The 12,040-nt window shown below is 53.4% G+C and overlaps 1 protein-coding gene across 4 annotated transcripts; it reads right to left on the reverse strand.

Moving 5' to 3' along the window:
* Nucleotides 1-560: 560 nt before the first annotated feature.
* Nucleotides 561-11,825, reverse strand: FAM131A (family with sequence similarity 131 member A). Of its 4 annotated transcripts, none has more exons than XM_053564285.1 (6): nucleotides 10,169-11,339; nucleotides 9,030-9,172; nucleotides 5,687-5,780; nucleotides 5,268-5,450; nucleotides 4,981-5,097; nucleotides 561-1,643 (listed from the first exon to the last, which is right to left on the reverse strand). In XM_053564285.1, exons 3-6 carry the CDS (start codon nucleotides 5,754-5,756, stop codon nucleotides 1,183-1,185), a joined length of 831 nt encoding a protein of 276 aa, XP_053420260.1. In that variant the 5' UTR covers nucleotides 5,757-5,780; nucleotides 9,030-9,172; nucleotides 10,169-11,339; the 3' UTR covers nucleotides 561-1,182. The 4 variants fall into 4 exon arrangements, with proteins under 4 accessions (XP_053420260.1, XP_053420257.1, XP_053420261.1 ...); XM_053564282.1 differs by lacking the exon at nucleotides 10,169-11,339 and adding an exon at nucleotides 9,821-10,126; XM_053564286.1 differs by lacking the exons at nucleotides 9,030-9,172; nucleotides 10,169-11,339 and adding an exon at nucleotides 11,395-11,825.
* Nucleotides 11,826-12,040: the final 215 nt, after the last annotated feature.

The raw sequence follows: 12,040 nt of genomic DNA on the forward strand, positions 1-12,040 counted from the left end.
CTCTTGTTCTTACCTTGGGCCCTCTTACCTGATGAAGCCTACAAGGCCCCTAATTGTCCAGCCACCTCAACTCCCAACAGCCATAATCTAGAGTCCAGTGTCCTTGGAATGCCAGAGACCTCCAATGCTTGGTCCTTAACACCTTGGCTGGGGTAGGAGCCCCAAGTACTGTAGCTTTGGCCTTTCCTTCAGCCTAGAAAGGCACTACTCTGTTTCCTCCCTAAAGGGAGACACTCCCTCACGAATGTCACTCATTGGCACAATTGCTGCCCCTCGAAAGCATCAGCTGATAAGTGCCTGCCATCCCTGTGGCCCCCTTGTGGCCCTTGCTGGAAGAACATGGAAGTCAGCTCTGTAGCAACCAGAGCCATCCTTCCAACTCCACCCTAAACAGAACCGTCTGAGTGGATCAGGGTAGCTGGCCAGAGCAGCTAGGACACTGCCCACACATCCTAGGAGGGGCTGGGAAAGGGCCCAGGTCCCATCCCGGGGCCATGACAGGAGTGAAGGGTACATGGTTTCATTATTCCAAAGCCTCCCAGGAAAGATCCGACTGAAAGAACAGACCAAAAACCCTCTGTCTTTAGGAAAAAAGAAGATTTAGAGACAATGGAGAGGTGAAGCACAGCACGAGCCCAGATGGGCAAGGGGCCCTTGGGGGATGGCTCCATTATAGGCTCCAGGAGGGCAGGAGCCAGCCCCTGGCGTGGGAGTGGTTCTATCAAGCACTGCATATAGACTCGAAGGAGAGGAGAAAAGCAGAGAAGAGAGAGGCATGGGGAGGGTGGAGAGGTGGCCAGGCCCCCTCCCACGGTACCCACACATGGCCCAGTCATAACAACCCTCTCAGGGGTTCAGATCATCCAAGGAGGAAATGTGTGTGTGGAGTTTTTGATTTAAGAACATGAACATTACTATCTGCCACAGCTGTAGCCATGCCCCGGGGCCCCGGGCAACCCCCCCGGCAAGCCCCAGAAGTGGGGGCAGGACATGCGCCCCCAGGCCGGCCCCTGCCTCCTCTCCAAACACTTTCATGCAAAACACACAATAGAGAAGTGAGTGCTCCCAGGAGCCCTCTAGGCTGCAGAGCTCTGCTGGGAGCCTTGAGCCCACACTTGGGCACAGAGGGTCTGCCCCTAGCAGCAGCCAGGGGACACATGCCACCACTAGGCATGACTTGAGTCACTGTTCCTCTGGCTCCGCCTCATCCTCATCTAAGGACACCACCCCAGAAGAGACCACATCAGAGGCTTGCCGATGCTGTTCCCAGCTGCCCACTGGTGGTGGGTAGAGTGGCTGGCAGTCCTTGCAGGGGGCTGGCTCCTCCTCAGCGGGGGAAAGGCAGGACTCCGTGAGGGGTGAGTTGTAGAGTGAGTCCTGGGCCTCCAATGGGCCCAGGCTGCGGAAGGCACTTTCCCGGCTGGGGGGCAGTTTGGCAAGAAGCAGCTCATCGCCCAGCCGGGCTGGAGAGCCCAGCAACCCATCCTCCAGGCTGCACAGACTAGAGCACAGGGTGTCTGGAGACACGGTCTGCGAGCAGTCGCTCTCAGGCTCCACGGAGCCCTGGCGCACAGGCCGGGAGAAACGACGGCTAGTGAAGAGGTCCTGGAGGTGGGGCCCCAGGGGCACCTGCCCAGCCATGTCTGAAAGAGAAAGAAAGGAAGACTGCCTTGCTGGCCCCATTTCAGTTGGCCAACCTGGAAGCCACATTCCCAGCCCCCCACACTCCATCCCTGGCATAGCTCTGAGGGTGGTAGATAAGAGTTGGGCAACCTTGGGCAAGTCGCAACTTTTTCTTTTTTTTTTTTTTTCTTCTGAGACAGAGTCTGTATCCCCCAGGGTAAAATGCTGTGGTATCATGGCTCAAACTTTTGGGCTCAGGCAATCCTCTTGTCTCAACCTCCCGAGTAGCTGGGACTATAGGCGCCCACTACAACACCTGGCTTTTTTTTTTTCTGTTTTCTGTTTTTAGTAGAGATGGGGGTCATGGAGTCTTACTCTTGCTCAGGCTGGTCTCTAACTCCTGAGCTCAAGTGATCACCCATCTCAGCCTCCCAGAGTGCTAGGATTACAGGCATGAGCCACTTGTGCCTGGCCGGTCACAAACTTTTTTTTTTTTTTGAGACAGAGTCTCATTTTGTCACCCTCGGTAGAGTGCTGTGAGGTCATAGCTCACAGCAACCTCCAACTCTCTTAGCCTCCCAAGTAGCTGGGACTACAGGTGCCACAACACCTGACTATTATTAGAGATGGGGTCTCACTCTTGCTCAGGCTGGTCTCAAACCTGTGAGCGCAGGGCAATCCACCCTCCTCAACCTCCCAGAGTGCTAGGATTACAGGTGTGAGCCACCAAGCCCTGCCTAGATCATAAACTTTTTTTTTTTTTTTTTTTGAGACAGTCTCAAGCTGTTGCCCTGGGTAGAGCGCTGTGGTGTCACAACTCACAGCAACCTCAAACTCCTGGGCCCAAGTGATTCTCTTGCCTCAGCCTCCCAAGTGGCTGGGACTACAGGCACCCACCACAATGCCTGGCTTTTTTTTTGTTGTAGTTGTCATTGTTGTTTTAGCTGACCCAGGCCAGGTTCGAACCCATCAGCCTCAGTGTATGTGGCCGGCACCCTACCCACTGAGCAACGGGCACTGCCCCTAGGTCACAAACTTTTTAATTTTTTTTTTTTGAGACAGAGTCTCACTATGTTGCCTTTGGTAGATTGCTGTGGCATCACAGCTCACAGTAACCTCAAACTATTGAGCTCAAGTGATTCTCTTGCCTCAGCTTCCCAATTAGTTGGGACTACAGGCACCTGCCGCAATGCCCTGCTTTTTGTTTTTTTGGTTGTATTCATCATTGGTGTTTAGCTGGTCCGGACCAGATTTGAACTTGCCAGCCTCAGTGTATGTAGCTGGCACCATAACCACTGTGCTATGGGTGCCTAGCCGTCACAAACTTTTTGAGGCCTCTGTTTCCTTAATGTGAGTTCGAGATTCTAATAATACCTACCTTATGGGGTTGTTGAGAGATCAAGGGTCTAACATACAGCAAATCAAGCAATAAATTCAGGGCCTCCACCTAGTTGTTCAGTGCACAAGGGGAGCCTGTCTAAGGCAGTGAGTGAGGGCAAAATTTAGCCCATCCTGCTCACCAAGCAACAGGCCCTAGCATGGGACTATGCCTGCCAGAGAAAGGGGAACCTTTTTCTTTTTCTTTTTTTTTTTTGAGACAGAACCTCACTCTGTTGCCTGGGCTAGACTGCCATGGCCTCACCCTAGCTAACAGCAACCTCAAACTCCTGGGTTCAAGTGATCTTTTTTTTTTTTTTTGTAGAGACAGAGTCTCACTTTATGGCCCTTGGTAGAGTGCCATGGCATCACACAGCTCACAGCAACCTCCAACTCCTGGGCTTAAGCGATTCTCTTGCCTCAGCCTCCCGAGTAGCTGGGACTACAGGCGCCCACCACAACACCCGGCTATTTTTTGGTTGCAGTTCAGCCGGGGCTAGGTTTGAACCCGCCACCCTCTGTATATGGGGCCGGCGCCTTACTGACTGAGCCACAGGCGCCGCCCTCAAGTGATCTTCTTGCCTTTGCCTCCTGAGTAGCTTGGGACTATAGGCACCTGCTGCCACACCCAGCTAATCTATTTTTAGTGGAGATGGTGTCTCATCTGAACTCATGGAATCCTCCCATTTCGGCTTCCTAGAACACTAGGATTACAGGTACTTAGCCACTGCCCCTGATCTGGGGTACCCTTTTCTAATTTGCACAAAGATTCCACATAGGCTAGTAGTGGCTTTGGATAGATGTTAGTTATTATTATTATCCCAAGGGTTAAAGCAGGCCTGGAACTCAACCAAACAAAAATGCTGTGGTTTGGGGTCCCATCTTGGCTTCAGGCATCCAGAACAGTCCTTTTTAGGCCTGAGGGGAAGTCTCTGACCTGTCTCATGTATTGCCTATCTTGGAGAGCTTGTTAATTAGCTAGATGGGTGGGGGCTGGGAATGGCAATCTTCAAAGCAAAGAGGTGGGGGGACAGACTGAGATTTGAGCCCAGAAGCCACAGAGAAATTCAGCCATGTGGTCCAGGAACTGCAGATGAAAGGAGGGCTGGGCACAGCTGCACAGCCCTGCAGGGCCCCCTCTACAAGCACTGGGCCAGAGAAAGACCCACAGGCTGGAATGCAAGGATGCTGAGTTGGAGCCAGAGTGGGTCTGTGGGTGTTCCAGGCCCAGCATGCCTTCCTGTTTTCCTGGGGCTGCAGCCCGGTAAGGTGCTAGGCTGCTGCACTGCAGCTCATCTGTCCCACCACAGCCAGCCAGAAAGCTGCCTTGGAGAGGAAAAGGCAAGGGCACTACAGACCCTCACACAGACGAGTCTGTACAGAGGTGTCAAAGAGCTGTCTGGGGTTCTCTGTTGTTTGGGGTTTTTTTTGTTTGTTTTGGGGGGTTTGTTTTTGTTTTTTTGAGTCAGAATCTTACTTTGTCTCCCTCAGTACAGTGCTATAGCATCATAGCTCATAGCAACCTCAAACTCTTGGGCGCAGGGATCCTCTTGCCTCAGCCTCTCAAGTAGCTGGGACTGACTACAGGCATTCGCCACAATGCCTGGCTATTTTTTAAGAATTGGGGCTCACTCTTGCCCAGGCTGTTCTCCAACTTGTGAGCTTAAGCAATCCATCTGCCTTTGGCCTCCAGAGTACTGGAATTACAGATGTGAGCCACCATGCCCAGCTGTTTTTTGTTTTTCTGAGGAGGCCTAGCACCTGTAGTAAAGAAACTATTCCATTTTTACTTGTTGATTCCCTCTCGTGAACACGGACAGCCATCCTGACACTGAGTGTCACAGACTGCCTAGACAGAGTCTGCCTATTTCCCTTCCCCTGCCAAAAGCTGAGGGTGTTCTGGGTGTGGCTCTGAATGACTCACAGGCCTATCAGGCAGGTCCTCCACAGTCAGCATCTCTAGCATGGGATGTCCCTCACCTGTGTCAGTTCCCCCAGCAAAATCCTCATCATAGGAGTCATCAGTAGAGTCCTCGCCATCCACCGAAGACCATGCCCGGAGCTTGGCTTCTGCAATGGCAAACTGCTCGGCAACTCCTGTTGGGGGAACACAGAATCCATTAGAGAGGGTGAGCTAAGACTAGGGCTCAGCTTGGAGAAAGAAGGGACAGGAATGTGGAAAGACTCTAGTGCCCATGTGAGAATCAAGGAGATTAGAGAAAGCAGCCTCATGACAAATGTATGGTGATTCCCTTTCTGCCACCTACCTGCTGCAAAGCGAGCCTCTTGTTCACCCTCACTGAGGTCTGAATAGGAGGAAAAGGCTGATTCCAAGGCAGCAGGCGAGTCACTTGGCTTGCTCCATCCCTTCCACTCAATAAGGTGAGCCACTCGGCCCTGGGCCATGGCAGTAGGCTTGGTCACGTGGTCCTTCACCACTTGGGAAATACCTGGATATAGGGGAGAATGGTAAGGGCACAGGCCAGGGAACACCTGGACAGAGAAGTAGAGGGGTGGCAGCAGTTAGGATCCATGTATACCTTTAGGTGCAAGAAAGGGCTGGGATTGATTTGAGAAAGGGAGGAAAAGAGAGATCCCAGAAAGTGCTCACAGTTCCTTTGGGACTGACTGTGCAAAAGGAAGGAGAAAGGACAGAGTAGTCAGAGGCATAGAGGGGGCTTCATACCATGCAGGGAGGATCTGGCCAACGCAGCAATCTCCTGGATAGTTAGGGCTCTCCGGGACTTTGGCAGCATTGCGACTGTGTCTCCAACATTCACCTTGGGTGATACCATTAGAAGGTCAATGTCCCTCTGATAGCAGTGATCTTCCCCCCAATATACCCATAACCCCCCCCACCACAGCATTGGGGTAGCTGGGAGCTAGGAAGACACACCAGGCCAGCACATATGTCCCGGTGCCTGCTGGGACATATAAGAGGGTAAGAAGCTAGGACCAGAAAACTATGTCCTCCCAGGAAGCAACGGAGGTACAAGCAGGTCCAAAGAAACAGAACTGTAGCCAACCCTCCACCTTCCCAGCACAGCTCCCAGTATGGAAGGCAGATCAGGAAGTGAAAAACAAAAACAAGGAGTGGGAAGAGGAGGGAGGGAAAGAGCTACAGCATCTGAGACTTCCTTAAGATCCCCTCCTCAGCTTGGCGCCTGCCACATACACTGGAGCTGGCAAGTTTGAATCCAGCCCAGGCCAAAAAATAGCCGGGCGTTGTGGCAGGTGCCTGTAGTTCCAGCTACTTGGGAGGCTGAGGCAAGAGAATCACTTGGGCCCAGTAGAGGTTGCTGTGAGCTGTAACGCCATGGCACTCTACCCAGGGCGACAGCTTAAGACTCTGTCTCAAAAAAAAAAAGGGGGGGTGGCCCCTGTGGCTCAGTGGGTAGGGCACCCCCCCATATACCGAGGGTGGTGGGTTCGAGCCTGGCTGGCCCCAGCCAAAATGCAACAAAAAAAATAGCCAGGCATTGTAGTGGGCACTTGTAGTCCCAGCTACTGAGGCAAGAGAATCGCCTAAGCCCAGGAGTTGGAGGTTGCTGTGAGCTGTGTGATGCCACCGCACTCTACTGAGGGCGATAAAGTGAGACTCTGTCTCTACAAAAAAATCCCCTGATCTTTGCCCCTCTTCTCTTCCCAGTCTTCAGATCCTACATTCCATTCCATCTGTATGGCCTGCCGATGCCACAAGCTTAGCATGACCCAAATAATATGCAACACCTTCACCCCACATCTGGCCCTGCTTCCTGACTTTGTTCCTTTGCATCAGCCCACCATTCTCCTATCAACTCTCCCCTTAGGCTTTGCTGGCCCTTATCTATCAAGACCTAGTGATTCTAGGCCTGCACGGTGCCTGTAATCCTAGCACTCTGAGAGGTGGACTGCTTAAGCCCTGGAGCTTGAGACCAGCCTGAGCAAGAGGAAAATCATGTCTCTCCTAGCCAAGTGTTGTGGCAGGCACCTGTGGTCCCAACTACTAGGGAGGCTTAGGCAAGAGGATTGCTTGAGCCCAGGAGTTTGGGGTTGCTGTGAGCTATGATGACACCACAGCACTCTATCCAGGTGAGACACAATGAGACTCTTTCTCTAAAAAAAAAAAAAATAAGACCTACTGGTTCTAGGCTGGGCACAGTGGCTCACACCTATAATCCCAGCACTCTGGGAGGCTGAGGTGAGTGGATCACTTGAACTTAGGAGTTTGGGAGACTAGCCTGGCAAAAGCAAGACGCCTGTCTCTACTGAAAATAGAAAAATTAGCCAGGTATTGTGCTGGGCACCAATAGTCCAAGCTACTCAGGAGGCTGAGACTAGAGGATCACTTGAGCCCAAGAGTTTGAGGTTGCTGTAAGTTATAATACCATGGCACTTTAACCAGGGCAACAGAGTGAGACTCTGTCTCAAAAAAAAAAAAAAAAAAAAAAAAAAGACCCAGCTGATGCCACCCTGACTTTGCCTGATAAGACTCTAATCCTTTCTACCCCTACTTCCACTAACCTTCCTCAAGCCCTACTGCCCCCTGCCCAGATCAGTACAATTGGCATTCCCCAACCTCTTCCAATTCCATGCTATTCTCGCAGCACAGAATGGTGTGTGTGAACAGGCCATCTCCTCCCCCCACACTTCTCATGGATGGCTGGCTCCTTCTCATCCTTCTTGTTTGGGCTGAAATATCACTTCCTCAGAGAAGCCTTCCTGGTCACCTCACCAATAGGCCATTCTCCTCAGTAGTCTCTAACAAATTACTCTTCTCTACCAAAGTGCATCTTTTGTGGCCATTAATCACAGTGTGTAATTACAGTCTTTAAAAAGAGTCTTTCCTGTTTCTTATAGATCTCCCTCACTGGTCTTTAGCTCTTGGAGGAACTCAGTCTCTTTTGGTCAATGTGCACCCCCGGGATTTAGCATAGTGCCTAATACAAAATAATCTCTCAAAATGCATAGGCTGAATAAGGTATAAATGTAAAACAATTTTCCTAGAGTGAGTACAACTTGTCACAGTATGTCTCTGTTTAAAATGTTTTCTGCTCAGTAAGGTTATACAGGCTTCATAACTAGACACTGAAGGAGACCACTCTGTGAGGCCCTGCCTCCTTCCAGACCTGGTTGGAATTCATCATTAATCTCTGCCCATTTCCCCACCTTCCCTGTCAGCAAGCAGCTCACCTGCCTGCAGAAAAGGAACTCAGCTTCTTGTGGACCAAGAATGTCAGCTTTACCTAACAAAATGCTTCCTACCATTTAAGGCCTGATTCCAGGTCCACTTCCTAATAATGCTTCCAACCCACAGTCCCTTTCTCTCCTTTGACACGTCCCCCGACCTCTCAGTATTGCCCTGGTAGGTCTTCTGAGGGAGCCGGAGTCCAGTCCACCTGGACTCCTTCCACCTTGCACTTGGGTCAGCACACCCTCCAAGTCCCAGCAAATGTTTCCCTCCATGAATGAAGTCTGAGGCACATGCCCCCTCCCCAGCATTGCCTAGCTCTCCTCTTTCACATTCCTACTCCTCACAAAAGCCGCAGCCCAGCACCTGTCCCTTGAAGTCAGGCCCACCCTCAAAGTCCCTCCCCTTGAGTACCTGGCTGACAGGGCCCCCAGGAAAGCGCTGGTAGCCTCCTCGGGCCAAGCCTGGGGGAGGAGCACGTGCTGGGTGTTTCCTGGCTTCTCTCCCTCCCTCCTCTCACTCCCCATCCGCCCAGCCTCGCGCAGCTGCGGCCCAGGCCCAAGAAAAGGTGTATGTCTCCCTGGCAACCCATCACCATGCAACAGGGTCTCCCAGGATACGGCCTGTGATGCGCTGACGTCAGCGCCAAAGGCGCGAGCTAGCTGGCCTGCTGGCATAACGCCGAGCCCAGCAGACCTGGCGCGGGGGCGGCCTTGCACCCACCACCGGATAGCGCCTCCACTCGCCGGAAAAAGGAGCCAGAAGCAGCAGGCTAGGCGGAGGTGGGGGGTACAGATCCCCTTTATGTGGATGTGGTCCTCCTTCCCCCCTCCAACACGGGGTTGGGGGGGCCCAGCACCTCTGGCAAGTCCTGGCTGTCCACCGAGGAAGGGCGGGAGGACCGGCTCCAGCCACGGAGGGTCCGAACAGATCCCAAAGAAGATAGAGAGAGGCCCCGAGGAAGTTCAATCCACTCCACAGCCCACGCAGGGTCCGAGGCCGCTGAGGGGAGGGGGAAAGACTGTTCAGCTGGGATCCTACTTATGCCAAGACCCCCATTTCTCCTCAGCCCCTTCCCTGCCTTCAAGACCATCAGTGACTGCTGGGTACTCTCAATTCTGAAAGCCCCTTTCCCATCCCTGACTCTGACCCTTGGGCCCCTTGGGCCATTTTGTAGCAGGCCACTGGCCACCTTCTTGCTCTGGATGTATTTTGCCATCAAAATCTGAGGGTGAAGTTCAAACATTAATAAATTCTGAATCTTCTCCTAGTTTTTCAGCCTACCCATTCCTCTTGGAAAGCACACTGAGTTCTTCCACCGCACTGACCCCCACCCCCAACTTCCCACCACCACCCCAGGCCCTTTGCACACTTGCTGCCTGCCTTCTGAAGCCCTGCTGCATTCACTGGCTTCAGCTTGTCTACAGCTCTTTACTCCTCTTTTCTGATAGAATCATGGCATTTTTTCCAATTTTCACCTCTGTCTCTTAAAACCTTTGCCTGATGCCCTCATTGGCCCCCGCCTGGTTCTCCCTGTTTCGGCCTGATTCCCAATATCTAAACCAGAGTAATTTTCCTCTTGCCACCTAAGCTCCCTACTGCTCAGCTTCCCATCACCTCTCAGATCACATCTACGGTCCCTGGTCTCACCTCTGCGACTTGTCTGACAAGTCCATCGTCCTCCAGGCCCTTCACGCTGCCACAGAAACATTTTGCCCAGCACAGAAATCATAGGCATGCTGGCTGTGTTGATGCGGAGAACCAAAAGCCCAGAACTGCTCTAGGCTCAGCTCCCAGTTCTATTCCTGTTTTGGCTCCGGATGCTAAGCCAGTCCCCTCCCCATTTGGAACCTATGCCTAGTCACATAAGGAGAAGACTCCTGCCTCATGGCTTTGAGGAGGTGGGAGTGCCAGGAGCCTAGCCAAGCTCTCTGGGGCTTGGGAAGCTGGGGCCCATCCCCTAAACAATGCCAACAGGCAGTGTACATCACAACTGACCTTTAGCTGGAATAGCCGTCTCTCTCCCTGAGCCTCAGCCAGCTGGTGGTCCCCAGAAATGCTACCAACCAGAAGAAGACAGGAGGTTACAGGCTATCCCTGGCTGCCAGCTAGTACCTAATCAGGGCTCTCCAGGCCAGTCCTGAGGTCAACCAAACTCTCCCCCTACTACAGGAGGGCATGACATCCTGAACTCCAAGCCTTAGCAGGGCCAGAGGAATCAGAGCAGCCTACTGCTTCTCAGCTTCAAAAGCCATAAGGTTAATTTAGAACTACAAGTCCCAGAATTCCTCAAGGGAAGTACAAATTTCAGCCAGAGTCTTAGTTCCAAAGAACCTCAAATACCAGCCACACTAAGGCCTAAGTGACTGACCACCTGTCCTGAAGGCCCAGGACCCATTCCAAACCCAGTCCTCAATGTCACAGGTCCCTGACCTAGGCTTGGAGAAATCCATGATACTATAGTAAAGTAGGCTGAAAGACCCCAGATGCAGAAGACTAAGGCCAAGCCCTGATGTTTATCACCATTTATGGAAACCAAGGCCTACGCAGGGGCCAGTGGTTGTGGGAAGAAAGCCCTCCCTCTGGATTCCTTTCCTTCCAATATAGGGTGAGTTTTTGTTTTTGTTGGGGATGAGAGAAGGGAATTAAAACAGTTTTACTAGGTGAGAGATGAACAGGTGCTCACAGGTGCCCCATATGTGGCCTCAGTCCCTTCATCCACCAGCTCTCTCAGAAGGGAATGTTAGGCAAAAACTGTGCAGCAGAGTGCTTGGCCAGCATTTAAAAACTACCTCGGTAAGAGGCAGGGACACAGCTGGGAATGGCAGGTTCCCAGCATAGGCCACTCCCAGTGAAGAGGTGTAGACGGGGGAGTGTGTGGGTGTGCAGGGCCAGCTGTCATGGGCTGGAGTGGTGGGGGCATCGGGCTAACTAGCCCCTCCCAAGGCGGTGCCTCTTGCCACCCTTAGCAGTGGGAATAGAGGCGGACAGCAGGAGACCACGCGTCTGCCCCGCAAAAACCAGAAGCAGGCAGGCCATAGGAGCGAACCAGAGTCGGCTTGGCCCCCTTCCCGCTCGTTCCCGCTCCCTCCTGTTGCCTGGCCCGCCTCTCCGGTGCAGGCTCCTCCCTCTCCCGACATCGGCCCCCTCCTCAAGGCCCCCACCCACCCGCGGCCCGTGCACCAGGCCGAGTCCCCAACCCGTGTCCGACCTCCGCCTCTTACCCTGACCCGCCGGGCTCTGAGAGCCGATACAACCCATGGCCGGGCACCGAGGCACGCTAGCCTGCACTCGGAGCCCGGGCCATCGCCTTCCAGAGGGTCGGGTCGCGGCCACCTCCGGGGAGGGGAGAGCCCGTGAGATGGGAGGGGGTGGTAGCCGTGCGTCCGCCGCCGCTCCCCGGAGAGGGAACCGGGCCGGTGACGTAAGCGCAGGGGCGTGGCCGTCCGCGTCACCACTCAGAGCAGGCGGAGTGCGGCCGACGTCACGGCCACGCAGGGACGACCTGGGGCCGAGGTCGGAAAATGCCGGTCCTTTCCCAGACCGGACCGACTATGGAGCCACCCTCAAGGCAGGGGAAGTGGAGACTCAGCCGCGCCCAACCCGCTCTACATCCAGCCCCTTCATTTTACAGATGACACCTTGAAGCCACCAGGAGATCCTCTGGTTGTAAACAGCCTCAAACGCAGAGGCTTCACACATAGGGCGTTGCACCACATTCTGACAGGAGAGCAAGAGGTCAGTAACAATGTTCTAATATTAACCTCCCCTCTCCCCTAACCAAGAGGGCATCCCTTCATGCCTACCCAAGGGCCCTCTGTTCCCAGGCAACAGTGATTCCCCAGACCCCTGCAATCATGGACAGTGGAA

This window comes from Nycticebus coucang, chromosome 16 (assembly GCF_027406575.1).
Source record: "Nycticebus coucang isolate mNycCou1 chromosome 16, mNycCou1.pri, whole genome shotgun sequence".
Lineage (NCBI taxonomy): Eukaryota > Metazoa > Chordata > Mammalia > Primates > Lorisidae > Nycticebus > Nycticebus coucang.